We start from the raw sequence: 15,419 nt of genomic DNA, 5'->3' as shown, positions 1-15,419 counted from the left end.
TTTCTGTATTGCCAGAGAACTACATAGGTTCATATTTGTGCAGGGATTTAGAAAACATTTAGGGTAATATTCTTTTGCATGGTAATTGCTACTTTGGCCCACTGTTGTTTAAGTTTAACTAAAAAAAAATAAGAACAATGGATATTGACAACACTGGATCTTTTTCAGAGTCAAATTATAGTCTTTGAAACCAGATGTTTTCATGCACAGATAACCAGTATTTCTTGTTTAAGATTGATACATGGACTCCTGGTTGAGATAGCTATGAAGCATGCTTATTGCCTTAGAAATGAAAATATAAAAGTAAATGTTGATGTCATCTTTCTTTCCTGAGTGTTCAATTGGTTCTATGTTGCCTTTTGTTTTTAAAACAGAAAGATGCTCTTCCAAAACCCTCTTATGTCTTGAAGGAAAACATGTTTGTTAAAACAAAAACAAAACAACAACAACAACAAAAAGAAAAGGAATGATTGTGATCCTTAGCTGATATATTGGCACATACCTGTTTATGTATGGAGGCAAGCTTATATATATTAATGTACGTTGGCAAACAATTTTCCTCTTCTAATTTCTGCTGAAAGCAGTACTTAGGTAGAGTTTCAACACTCAGAACTGATTCCCATTAAAAGGGAGTTTCCACTAGGTCCAGGAAAACTATTACTGGTCTTGGCTCTTCTCTCCTGGAGATTTCTCTCTTTTCAGCAGTGATATGAGTGTTTGTCCTTGCCACAGCAATTTAGACCCTAATGTGTTTCTGCAAATTGCTAGGCTTTATGCTGTGGCAACTCAGGACCAGACGTGTTACCTTCTAAGGGGACAACAATAGCTTTTAGAGGCAATAACACAAAAGCTGCTCCACCATCAGAGCTCAGAGACAGTGAATTTGCTCACAGAGAGTCTGAAATCTTACTGTCTTCTCTCTCGACTATATCAGGATTTTATCTGTGAAAAATTACATTTAAAATGCATAAGCCACTTAGGGAACAGGAATGAAATTTGTCAGGGCTTCCATTACAGATTTCTAGCTATTGGACTAATGTCATGTCCTACCTCTTTTCTATCTTTTTTTTTTTTAATTTTTGTTTAGCTGGGTTTTCTGGCTTTGATTTCATTGAGTCACAATCATTAAATTTGGCTTCAAGCTTTTCTATTACATTAAGAAAAAATGAAGATAAAATCTTAGCAGACATAAGCACAATCATTTGCATTTTCTTGGTAAACCACAGAATGTGACATGATCTATTTTCTTTGTTATTATGTTATCTACGTTTGAAATAGGACTGGTCATTGCTCGGATTAGGAAGTATGTTCATGGATTTATAAACTCTCATATAATATGATTTGAAATTTCAGTAATTTTCTAGAAACATATGAAGAGTGCCTCTCCCTGGATTTCTCCACCAAATCAGAAAGATATTTTTCTCAGTTTCAAGACTACAGGTTACATAGTTTAGACCTACTGTAGAAGACTATACAGTAGATCCAGATGATGCCCAAGTATCAGGTGATGTAGAGGACCAATCCTGCTAGGCTAAGTATCCAAATGCCCTGTGCAGCTAATGAAGAGAGGTAACACTTTAGAAGTTGTTCTCCTTATATGAAGAGAAACTGGGAGGACCTAAATGGATTGAATCCCACGCTAAAAGTAAATTTTATCTCTTGTACCTCCACATATTAAATATTAGATATCCTTGAACTAGTATCTTCTTTGCCAGAAGAGATGTACGTGACCCCAGATACCTTTCTCAGGATGACAGGAATCATGCTTTCAAGGTGACCCATTGATCCTGAGGGCTCAGTTCAGCTGGCCACTCTGAGGCTATTTGTACCTTTTGAGATGACCTAAGGCATCTGCCAGGAGGTGGCAGAAACAGTGAAGGACAGGGCTGAGAAGGGCACCGCCTCTGCAGCACCAGGCAGGGGCAGGTGTCTCAGACCATCCTGGTGTAGCTGTGTAGCCTTGTAACATGATGTTGCCATGGGTAGTAACTGGCCATTATTGGTTTGTACTAAGTTTTCAAGCCCTCTGGACTGGCACTCGTCAGACTTCTGTCTGAAAGTTTCTTTGCTTGCCTGAAGATTTGTTTCGCTCAGTTTAGCTGTGGCAAGAGTTTTTTTTGATTGACCAGACGACTATGGCAAATTGGGTTTACTTTCATTTACCTTTGCATAAGACAACCACAGTTTTATATAGATAGCAATAACAAGCAGTTATTCCATGTATAATGACATATTTATGACTCTAAGACAATGATGTCAAGTAGAGAAATACAGACTTAGAGCAAGAGCAGAGAACTGCAGACACAGGGTGTGGTGTAGAGGAGCACAGGCATGGGATTCTAAAAGACAAGGCATAGGGCCCCCATGGCTCTAAACAAGTAACGCATGGCTGTTAGAGAAATGCAGATCTGGAACAGGACAAAACTGGTTTTAAGGGTAACAAAGAGAAACAAGAGGTAGTATCTAACACATGTAAATGGCACCATATATAGTAAATTCAGATGTAATCTGTAGCAACAGATGAATGAAGGAAGAGCAAAGATATGAAAGCATGTCAGCAAACATATAAAATTACATGAAGTGAATCCTAAGGTGAGGAAGAATAAAGCATCGATGTCATATTCCTCCTTTTAAAGGACTCCAGATGCTAACAACCCTACACAATGCCTCTTCTGCAGTCTGAAATTGCCAGTTTTAGGACCCATACAAACAGTGGAAAGCTGAGTATAAAACTACAAAAAAGAAACTATGTAGTTTATCTATTACAATTTATTTGCATTGTTACTCTTATTGAAACTTTTTCTGTGTAGACATATTTTAAGAAAGTCACTGTGCTTTCTATTTTTTTTTTTTTATAGATCTAGACTAATAATTGAATTCTACTAGCAGTAAGGTCTTGACTCTCTATGTATGGTGCATTTTCTCTTTATTCATAAACAAAAAATTAATTGTAAAACTAGGCCCCTATGTTTCAGCAACTGGACTATTCCAGAGTGCAGAAAAGGCTCAGTCAGTGAGAGTTTAAGTTCTAGAGGCATAAATTTAGACTAATTTTCCCCTTTGCCTAAAGAAAGAGATAGGTCTAAACCACTTTAATTATGTTTTTTATTAATCAGTAGGTTTACAGTGTTTTCTAGGATTTGAAATTGCCTGCATACTTATGGTCTTCCATAAAATTGGTATTTTGTATTTTTTATTCATAGATCACCATAAATAATGTGACATAGTGTAGAAACCTTTTTGCCTATCTAGGGTATACCTCAACATTTCTCACAGAAATTCCATTGTCAACAGCTGTCCTCAGTGGTTTTCTAAAACGTTACAGAGAAACAAGATTTTCAGGGCAAAAGATTAAACCAAGAAAGTAAGAAACTGTTTCAAAATACTTATTTTAACCACATATTAATGTGCAAGTCTAATTACATAATTGAGCAGAAGTAGTTTCCTCTTACCCTTGCTGTTTAGATGACTAAAATGCTGATCTTTTAATAACCAAGTTACATATTTCTTATTTTTCCTTAGTGTCATAGAGGTAAGAGTTCTCAATATAAATCTTCATTTTCTAAATAATTTTTTTATTTGTTGTGGTGTACATCAAACCAATCTAGAGCAGAGAAATACAAATTGCTATTACCTGTAATTTTTTGATGCTTTTCTGAAAACAATCTTATTGTATTAAGTGTATCTATTCAATTTTGCATATAGATAATATAAAGTCAAGCTATGCTTTCAGTTATATCCAGTGAATTCAGGAGTATTACAAATGTCTAAAAGAAGGACCTGTCCCATGCACTAATTTCCAGTCCATCATTTCTCTGAAACTAAAAATACGACATGTTTAATACCTTAATAAAGATATACATGACGAGCAACTTTTATGCTTCAGGATCATGTTACTTTTTACCTTTTTGAAGGCCTGGAATGCCATATTTTGCTTCAGTTGATAAACCTCTTGTTTTAATTTTCTTTTAATATAAAGGTGAAAGATGCAGGTTTCATGAACAGTTCTGTCTGCCAAAAAGCAGGGATGTGAGCAGACATGAAAATAATTTTTAAAAGCTAGCACAAAGGTGTTATGGAGATAAATAAAGTGAACTAAAAGTAAACAGGAAGGCATGATCTATACAATACCAGTGCCCTAAAGACAGATACAGGGGACAAAGGAAGGGAAAAAACTCAGGATAAGGTATACTGAGGTATATATTGGACAGTATGTTTTTGCACATCAGCAAAAGAGATCCAGTATACACATTCATATGTGGCATGTGTATGAATAAAATCAGATTTTAATATGATTTTTTTAAAGTCTGTATCCTGCTTTAGGTACTGAACCATGAATCCTTCCAGCAGGTGCAATTATGAAAACAACTTTGCCCTATGTGTTTATGCTATTCAAATGTTTTACTGTCCCTAACATTGTGTTCACCTGCTATAAATGTGTGACTAAACTTCCATAAGCACTCTGGCCATACCATCCATTGTACCAGTGGCATTGTCTTTGAAGATGCAAGGTGAACTTTATTGAAGGGATCTTTTGGGTCAGAAACACCCCGACCAGTTTCACTGCATGATCCTGTAAACTCTTGTACCAGCAGAAATGGGAGAGAGAGTGACATTGAGAGAAGCAGGAAAATCAGAAACTGCCACTGAGAAAGACCCCTATGTGACTTACATTCAAGAGACTAACAATTGATTTAGACTGCTTGACAAACCTGGAGAGACTTTGCTGTGACACCTAATTAGGCATGCACAGCAGGTGATCTTAGCACAGCCCTCTGCACTGTGAGGGGTGATGAGATGCATCGACCAAGTCCTCCCAACCACAGAAGCTCAGCGTGAGCTTCCTTTTCAATGTGAACTGGAAAAGAGCTTCATGGGGTAGCAGGTATATTGTCTTTAGCATTTCACATTAAAAAGCACCAAAATAAAGCAAAAGAAAAGTTTCTAATGCAAGATACACACATTTTGTCTGGCAACATTTGTTCATGTATCACCAGGAAAAAAGAATGAAGAGTTAGAACTTAATTAATACTTTGCTGAGATTTTCAAGAAGAAAATCTGGGGCTTACTAGAGTCGCACTAGTTGTTTTAGTGTAATATAGTTAGAAACAACTTTTATTTTCATACCTATTATAGTCAGTTATGACTCAGAGCACATAGAAAAAACATAATTTTCTGAATAAGATTAATATTTGCACAATTATTTCAAAGTAGAACTGAATTTAAAAAAAAATAGAGATAGCTTCAACCATATATTTTAATTCATTATCCTGAGAGGATTCTATGGAAATATTAAGGTTAATTTGAAATCTTCAATAGGTTAACCTAAATCCTGTTATAATTTGAACAAGAGTATTATTTTACTAAACATATAAATATACAGGTACAGAGACATGAACAAGGTATATGTACATCTATCTATAGAAAGAGAGAAATACAAAGATAACCTTTTACATGGCTGTAGTAATGCATTATATTTTATTAATCATGAAAGGAACAATGATATTTCCCTCACAAGGAAATAAATAGGTTTTATTCTCTTTCACCAGCTACACATAGGAAAGCTGTCACCTTGAAATGTTTATTTAAAGTGCTAGGACATCAGTTATGAGAATAAGTACTTCAGTACCTTTTCCCCGGGGAGATAAAAGCTCATTTGAAAACACAGATACCCCTAAAGAAAATAGAAATGGACAGTCAAGAACTACAGAATCATTTAGGCTGGAAAAAGCTTAAGTTCTTTGAATTCAGCTATTAACCCAGCACTGCCAAGTCCACCACTAAACCATATCCCTAAGTACCACATTTGCATGCCTTTTCAAATATTTCCAGGGCTAGTGACTCCATCACCTCCCTGGGCAGTCCATTCCAATGTTTAACAACCATTTACATGAAGAAATTCCTTCTGCTGTCCAACCTAAATCTCCCCTGGCACAGCTTGAGGCTATATCTTCTGATCCTGTCTCTAGTTGCTGTGGAGGAAAGGCTGATCCCCACCTGCTACAACCTCCTTTCAGGTAGTTGTAGAGAGTGATAAGGTCACTCCCAAGCCTCCTTTCCTCCAGGAGGAGGAAAAACAGCCCCAGCTCCCTCAGCCACTCTTCATAGGACTTACTCCCTAGATCCTTCACCAGCTTCATTGCCCTTCTCTGGACTCACTCAAGCACCTCAATGTCTTTCTTGTAGTGAAGAGCCCAAAGATGCAGCCTCACCTGGGCTGTGTATGGGAGGGGTGATCACTTCCCTCGTCCTACTGGCCAGACTATTTCTAATATAATCCAGGATGCCATTGGCCTTCTTGACCACCTGGACACACTGCTGGCTCATGACAGTGACACCCCTCATGACAAGACACCTCTAGTGTCTCTTCCACTGGGCAGCATTCCAGCCCATCTTTCCCCAACCTGTAGAGCTGCATGGGATTATTGTGACTCAAGTGCAGGCCTCGGCACTTGACCTTGTTGAACCTCATACCATTGGCCTGGGCCCATTGATCCAGCCTGTCTCGATCCTTCTGCAGAGCCTTGATACCGTCCAGCAGATCAACACTCCTGTCCAACTTGGTATCATCTGGCAGCTTCTGTATGCCAGTTTCCTGTAAATATTCTAAGTTTCTGGAGAATTTCTTGATAATAAAATGACCTATGTGAATGTTGACACAATCTTGACTTTATACATTCATATTGTTGACTTAAGAGACTGCAGAAAACAGGACTCCAAGCCAATTTAATGTATAAGATAAGATAAAGAGAGTAGGTCCTTTAATTTGAGAACTGAGGCCTACAGGAATACACGACGTCTCTTGTGTCCATGGGGTTCCACAATTTAAGGTATTATTCTAACCAATCCCAGATCTATCCACCCCTAGGTCCTTGCCCCAGCACGCCCCTCTGGAAATTGAGGCAGGGGGCTCTGGGACACCCTCTTCCCCATCTTTCTCTTCCTCACAGCGCATTCAGTCCTTGGAGTTTCCGCAAAGTCCTGGGTTTGAAATTCGCTTTGCCTGTGTGATATCTTGTTGTTCAAGCCAGGGTGCAGATGTTCTTAAACAGAATGAAGGCCTACCTTGAGGGATGTCTAAACAAGCTAACGGAATTTTGAGGGAGTGATATGGAATGGGGTAACAGTGTTGGGCAAATGTGTAAACTACTGTGCTACAGGGTAAGGTATATAGCTACTTCTAAAATCTACAGAAAGCTAAAATCCAAAAATCCATAGACATCAATATCTTAAGTAAGACAAAGGTATCACTGAAGAAAAACTTTTAACTAGATATTAAACTTTTATAATACTAAGTAGCAGAAGCCTTCTTAGTTAAGCTGCTTTACTCAACAAACTCACTTTAGTAAAGTCTTATTCCCCACTGACTCACCTTTCAGCATGTGGGGATGACTGCTCCCATGCCTTTAAGTTTTCCTTCTTGAAGTATGCACAGCTTCCCTGGACTCCTTTGCCCTTCAGGACTGCCTTCCAAGGGACTCTCTCAACCAGCCTCCTAAAAAGGCCAAAGCCTGCCCTGCAGAAGTTCAAGACAGCAGTTCTAATGACCCCCCCCCCGCCCCTTCCTTACTTCTCCAAGAGCAGAAAACTCATTTTGTGATCACTTTGCCCAAGATGATCTCCAAACACTACATCACCCACCAATCCTTCTCTGTTCATAAACAACAGGTCCAGCAGGATGACTTCCCTGTTTGGCTCACTCACCAGCTGTGACAGATAGTTCACTTCCACACACTTCAGGAACATCCTGCTGTGTTTTATTTCCAGTAGACATTTGGAAAGTTGAAGTCCCCCACAAGAACAAGTGGTAGTGATTGTGAGACTTCTCCCTGCTGCTGACAGAATATTTTGTTTGCCTCTTCATCTTGGTTGGGTAGTCTGTAATAGACTCCCACCAGGAAATCTGCCCTGTTGACTTTCCCCCTGATTTTTACCCACACTCAACCCTGTTTACACTGTTTTCAAGCTCTAGAGAATCAAAACACTTCTTAATATACAGGACTACCCCACTGCCTGTCCTTCCTTGCCTATCCCTTCTGAAGAGTTTATAGCCATCCATCACAGCACTGCAGTTCTGTGAGACCTCCCACCATGTTTCTGTGATGGCAGCTATGCCATAATTTTCCTGCTGCACAATGGCTTCCAGCTACTCCTCTTTGTTGCCCATGCTGTGTGCATTGGTGTGATGCACTTCAGTTGGGCTATTGATCCTGCTGCTTTTTGGGGGGAGAAACTCTAATTTCTACGTGATCATTCTCACACGCTTATATGGTTTCTAACACACCAATAACCCTTGTGTCTTTGCTGCTGCATGGATCTCCATCCCCTACCATTGCTGAGATGGCAGACCAAAGGATCTCTCTAGCACATCATTTCTTAAACATTAATGAGCCACCCCCAGGTTTATCCATAATGAGCTTTATTTTATATGCTGGCTTACTGATTCTTCCCTCATCGTTCTCTGCAATATGAAGGACAGAGGACTGCTACTGATCATTGTTCAAAAAAAAGTTGCTGAACTAGATTGATTACCAGTATGAGGTGACATAAAAAGGAAAAGAAAGAAATCACATTTTATTTCCCTGAATTACCAGTGTCATAATTTCATGTATGCTGAGGGAAAAAGACTAGTGAGTTTGAAAGACTGATTTACAAAGCATGCAAAAGAAAAAAAAGGGTCAAGCAAAGTGTAGACACTGGCACACAAAGTGTAGACACTGCCTATTAATGGTGTTTATCTGGGCATGGAATTGCTCACAGGAATGTTCACTTACTTTTCTAAATTTTATCTGTTTACCTGTATGTTATTCTGTGCACATGAATGACTAACAGATATGTTTGGCAATAAAAATATTTATACATGTTTCTTTATGTTAGTCTCATGTAAGAGTAACTTTTTTAGTCTAGTAAGAGTTCTAGGTACAGTATGAATGCATACAATCCTGTACAGCTTATTTTTTTTCCACTTGTAAAGGACTGTAAAGGAGAAATAACTACAAAATATTCTTAAACATATCCTGCTTAAAATTATGCAGGAATTACTCATGGCAGAATAATCAAATCTTATAACAGCATTATATAATGTGCCATTAATACCGTGGAACACATTAACTTACCTCATCTTATGAAGCATAAGAACTTGAGCTGGAATTCTTGTGATTCAGATTTGCATTCATGTGTCACCACTGCAACTAGGTATCTAAGCTACCAATAACATTGATGGAGGTTTGGTCTATGATTCATGGACCCACATGTGAATGTCTACATCTATTTGAGTTAACAAAGGATGTCCCACTTAGCTGCCAGCTGCCACTCCCCATGGCTCCCATTTAAGGAACTTCCAATAAATCATGCATTGTATATGCCAGTCCCATGAGGATGTTTTGGATACTCCAAGAAATCTTAGGTGCCACCAGTCATTTATTTTTGGGGAATTGAGTAGCCTTTTTAAATGTCTGTCTTCACAGGAGCTGAATAAGGTACTGAGCTTCACTGACTGTGTTGACAAAGGGTTCTGGTCACTTGCCCAAAGAGCTGAAACCATTCAGAACAGTAGTGGACACCAGGTAGGGTTTTTTATAGCATCACAATTGGTACTCATTGTTGGTATTTTAGCAATTGAATCCAAAAACTACAGTTACAGTTTAGAGATACAGAGCGGGTATGTAAATATCTATATGTAGACATATAAAGATACCTTAATTTAACATTGAATCTTAACCTTGCTGTTATCCTGAAATAAAATGGACTTATATGTGTATGTTCATATAGATATATAGTATCTAATATGTGTTTTTTCTGAACTATGAAAAAGAATTACTAATTCAGAGGGATCCTGCAGACTCAAGAAATGGCTTGATAGGAACCTCAAAAAGTTCAGGAAAGGGAAATGCCAAGTCCTCTACCTGAGGAGGAATAATCCCATGCAGCAGTACAGGCTGATGCATGCCAAGTAGAAAGCAGTTTGCAGAGAAAGACCTTGAGTTCCTGATGGACACGTAGTTGAACATTAGCTCACACTGTGCCCTGGCAGCAAAGACAACCAACTATCTCCCAGGCTGAATTAGGAGAAATGTTGTCAGTAGATCAAAGAAGGTGATCTTCCCCCTCTGTTCAACGCTTGTGAGACCACATCTCCAGTGCTATGTCCAGGTCTGGGCTCCCAAGGACAAGGGCAAGAGAGACATGGACATGGTGAATGGAGTCCTGCAAAGGGCCATGAAGATTTTTAAGGTATGGGAACAAATCTTATAAAAGGAAAGGCAGTCTGTTTGGCATGGAGAAGAAAAGATGAAGGGAGGGATCTTATTAAAGTATATAAATACTGTAAATAAATAAGGGGAGTAAAGAAGATGGAAACAAACTCTTTTCAGTGGTGCCCAGTGACAGGATACAATGGGCACAATGGACAATGGGCACAAACTGAAATATAATAGACAACATTTAAATGTAAGAAAAAAATTTTCTACTGGGAGTGCTCAAAACCCAGAAGAGTTAGCCCAGGGACTCTGTAGAGTCTCCACCCTTGGAGACATTCAAATACCAAATGGACTTGGCCCTGGACAACTTGCTCCAAGTGAGTCTGCTCAGAGCATAGGGTTGGTCTAGGTGATCTCCAGGGGCCCTTTCCATGACTCAGTGATACTGTGATCTCTTTTTCACAAATTGCTTTTAAGAGAAAGCCTATCACAATCATAGACAATCATAGACAATCATAGACAATTTTAACATAAAATATTATAAAAAAAATCATGATTTTGTGTGACTCTACAGGTGTTTAAAAAACCCACAGGTTAAATTTATTACACAAAAAACTTTTTGTTAATATTTAGGCCTAAGATCAGAGGCTCATATTATACAACACATCATAAGTATTGCTACATTCACCAGATCCCTTGTTCCAGACTTGTGAGTGGGGATAAACAGATGACAATGAGATACGTATATCAAGCCAAAGCTAAGCAGTTACCAAAGACTGAGAAATAGTATTACCAAACTAATCAGCATAAATGTTATATAATTGGCCATTGTTGTACATCCTGCTCCAGTTGTGTCTAAAGTGCTGCCATCGTTGATTTGATGGATTTGCTTTACGTCACTGAGGTTCGTCTTGTCTGGCATCCCTGCTGAGACAAACAAGAAAATACAGAATGATGTATGCCTTGTCACTACTGGCAACATATTATAGCTAGAACAAATTTAAATATCCTCAGCACACAGACTGTCACAGCTTGGTTTCTAATTCCCATGCAACTGCCAAATTTAAATCCTTTATAATTGCATCTAGAAACATGCACTACACTATATGGTTATTCATCGTTGAAAGCAGTTCAGAGGTCTGCCAGCTATGAACAAAATTGTTCTTGTAGAAATATATCTCAACAAACATTTGGAAACCGAAATGAACAGTTTTGCAAGTCCCAGTACTATCTAAAAGTTTACTGCTCACATCTTTCTTGGATTTGAAGAAAAAGAGAAATAATTTAATGTGAAACTTTTTGTGCCTGGGTCCCAAAAATATTCCAAAATAATGCATACCTGATGGAAGGTATGTAGAAAAATGCAGTTGTTGCTACATAAAACCTCCATTTTGGCACAATTTAAACAGAATTTACAATGTTGTAAGGCAAAATTTTAAAGCTAACTTTAAACGGGAACTTTTTCACTGAGTTCCCAGCTGAATATTTGTACTTTTTTTGGACCAGGATAAACATTTCTCCAACTCAAAACAGTACCTTGTATGGAACAAGGATGTAATCACCCATTATATTTCCTCTGCCTGGTTACACATTGGAAACAGAAGGTCTTGTAGACACACTGAAATTTGGTAGCATTTTCAGCTTGTGTCTGCTGTGTGTGCTTCTACACTAACTGTCTTATCCCATATAATAACTTGTGGCATGCCACTATCAATCAAAATTAACAAGTCTAAATTCAGTGTTATTACATACAACAAATATTGACATTGTAATTACACTGAGACTGAAAAAAGCTTCATATAAAGCAAAGTCAATATTTATGTAATTAGGTCAATACATATATAATTCAGAAGGTAAACTCTACTGCTGGAACAGCAGCATTAGAAAGAAGCTCAGCTCTACTGAGCTGACATATTGATTTTACAGTCTGAGTTTCTGCATTGGTATTCATTGTTTAGGTACTTCTTTCCTCTCTGTATCATTAGGAAAGATGAACAAAGTAGTGAACCTTTTCTCTTTTTTTGATTATTCAAAGGGACTAGGATGAAGTATAAATATTTTAGTCATGGTGTTATCTTCTTTGTTAAGTTGGTTTAACAGAAGCTGCAGAGGATATTCATTTTTAAAAAGAACAAATTTTTTTTGGTGCTTGTGTTAAAAGTACTCTTTTCTCTAAAAGCAACTTGAAAGATGCTTCTTGTGAACTTATGGTCTATGTACTCAAATATCCTTCTTGCAGCTTTAAAAAAAAAGCATTACGGGAAGAGTCAGCTTAAGTCAACCATGTTGTTTGAAAAAAACTGCTAGATCTTGTCTGAAAAAACCATAGTCTTCTATGCTGCTGTACTAAGCAGAATATACCGCTATTTTGTGTGGATTTATCAATCCAATTCTCTTCCTGGAATTTGTGAAAATTTGTGAAAATTAACACTTCACTGAATGTTTGTTGGGTGGATCATCGATATCGAGGTATATCAAGGTGGTTTTTTCAGGGAAGTTCTGTAAGTAGAACAACAGCAAAACAAAGCAAAAAAATGGTTTGTATAATTTCTCCAGAATTTTAGTGAGGTTTTCTCGTATTTAAAAAGTCTAATTTCAACAGACAGTGAAAAATGCAACTCTCACCTATAAAACAAAGCAGTTTGCTGAGTGCTATAGGTATAACAAAATAGATTTTTCCCAGTGTATTTACAGATACATTATCACAGTAGTGAGAGATAGATCCTTAACCAGGATATCACTTATAAAAGCAAATTACCATAAAAATGAAATATAGCTCCCAGGTCTTTCAGTTGAAGAAATAACCAGCTTCAGCTAGAGTATATGTTCTGAATCTGAAGGCAATGTCACTAGATATTAATTACTGACTGGAGAGTCAGGTTTAATTTCTAGTGAAAATTTAATTTACAATATTATGGAAAATAGAGATTTCTTTTGATGGATTTTTTTTCCTCTTTTTTCCAACCTCAAATGAAAACTACAGACTTTGGAAGTTCCCATGAAAACAGAAAACAGTGTTTAAAAAAAATGTTCAAACCTATCAATATATTTTCCTTTGATCAATTAAAATGTCATAAATAATTTAACATACTCTTTGCTATTCAATGAATACACTGTTAGGATTGTAGTATAAACATATAGTAAACCTTTATCCTATTCAGCCCCATAGATCTATGCCAAAACTTTGACTTTATTGAAATAAGGTTCAAAAAATTATATAGGTATAATCTGGTGAAAAAAAAATCACTGAAAAAAACCTACACTCCTTAAAAATAGCCTGTTTGAACAGAACTGTCTTTTGATTCCAGAATGCTATGTTGTTGGGGTTTTTTTATGTAGCTCTAATAAGTATAACTATGAATTTAATTCCTGCACCTGGGCTATACTTTCTATTTAAATAAGTAGGTTCTGTTGTCCATTATGCATCAGGATTTAAAAATATATGCCACCTTTCGTAAATCATTATCAGTAACAGAAACAATCCTTCTCTCTAAATGAATTTAATCTCCATAGTTCACAGCATACTTGCAATGAGAGCTATCCAAACATTTGTAGCAGAACAGACCAAACACAAAGCAAACTTATTTGGTTATAGTCTCCCCACATGCCTGAAGCTGGAGTTATGTTATAGAAAAGGCATTTAAGTTTCCCAAGTATTTCAAATTTCCTCTGATAAATGTCTAATTTAGTATCAAAATCATACTAGAAATAATATTTTGACTGGAAAATGGTAAAACTCAAAAGTCTCAGTGGAGATTCAGATTGGATTTTTTTCTGAAGAAAAGCTATAATTTGCATAAGCCTGTATAAAACAAAGCTGACAAATATCACATACCTGTCCCTGACATCAGCTCTGAAAGTTAGTAAGTGGCTGCAATCTAAAGTATTGTCCTACTCTGGTTTAGGAAAAAAAAAATCAGTAAAATAATTTCACCGAACATTGTGATTGCTATTACATCATCCCATTATATTATAACAGCTGCAGAGTATTTCTAATGCTTTTTAACATGTTCTAAAGATATTTAAGGCTTGTGAGAGATAATGGTACTGGTAGCCTTGAGAGCTGATCTGTGGTGTTCTCCAGAGTAACTGCAGCAACAATACAACTTTCTTTCAATATTCAGCAAGAACCTTTGATTTGAAAAGTCAATCATAAAGTCATGGAAGATTTTCATTTGACATGGATCTTGTCTACTGCAATTGTCAAAACATTACAAAAATGGGCTATGATTTTGGGGTAGTAGATGCTTGCCTACCAAGGGCCATGCTGGGACTTTGAATATATTAAAAGTATTAAATGAAACATCCTCTGACAATGGCCTACTTTGAAACCAAACCAGAAAGTTTGAAACCTCAACCACCTTGCTGTATTATCCTCTGTCTGCTGAGTAACACATAACAGAACTAACACAGGGATTCAAAGGAAACAGAAGGTGCAAAATAAGCTGCTGAGGGTATCCCATTGGACACAAACACAGAAAAAGAATTAGAGAGGAGAAAGAACTGGATTTCTCTCTGTGCAACACTCTTATGATGTTCTGGAAGATTCAAAATACAGCCTTTATGGAACCTGCATTATCTATGAGCCTCAAATATGAGGAAAAATTTAAGTAAGGATAGGATAGTGTTTCACATAGGAAAGAATGTGTAGTGTAGCACTGTAAAGTTGTAGGCAAAATTCTTCTTAGAAGAAAAATAATTATTTAAATCATATGTAATTGAAATTTCAGGATCTTTTAACACATAGGCTCTGAAGAAAACCATCACTACTTGAAGTTCTGTCCAAAATTTGTAAGAAAGATCATGAAGAAACTTTATGAGAGGTTAGAGAAATACATAAAGCCTAGATGAATAGACGAAACCCCTGATTTGACATAGATGAATTTTTAAATATGAAGTTGAAAATGTAGTTTAGAATAGTGAGATACCTGGAAAAAGATGACATGTGGGCGTGTTGGTCATGAATTTATAGACGTCAGTAAAGAGCAATAGCATTTTGGGGAAGTAGAAGAAAAATTTGGATGAAGCTGATAAAGTAAGCTGAAGAAATTGTAGGGAAAGGCAGTAAGAAGAATAGCATAATGATTAAGTGGAATGAAGGGACAGTGATATCAGAGCAATGGGCTTAGGAATTTGCAGCAAACAAGAGTTAGGACAATCTCCTTACTGTGTCAAGTAAACATCAATACTGACTAATGTAGATGTATTTTTGTAGTATAA

General features: G+C 37.0%; 1 protein-coding gene across 1 annotated transcript in view; it reads right to left on the bottom strand.

Annotated features, from left to right (window-relative positions):
- Positions 1–10,965: 10,965 nt before the first annotated feature.
- GPC5 (glypican 5) overlaps positions 10,966–15,419 on the bottom strand; it is a 612,142-nt gene continuing 607,688 nt past the window's right edge. The window contains exon 8 of the mRNA XM_017821031.1: positions 10,966–11,123. Within this exon, the coding sequence (XP_017676520.1) occupies positions 10,966–11,123 (158 nt within the window). The remainder of the gene's footprint in view (positions 11,124–15,419) is intronic.

The sequence above is a fragment of the Lepidothrix coronata genome, unplaced genomic scaffold, assembly GCF_001604755.1.
Source record: "Lepidothrix coronata isolate B3197 unplaced genomic scaffold, Lepidothrix_coronata-1.0 Scaffold88, whole genome shotgun sequence".
Lineage (NCBI taxonomy): Eukaryota > Metazoa > Chordata > Aves > Passeriformes > Pipridae > Lepidothrix > Lepidothrix coronata.
Note: the sequence above shows the minus strand (reverse complement) of the source record. Positions and strands in the feature narration are given on the sequence as shown.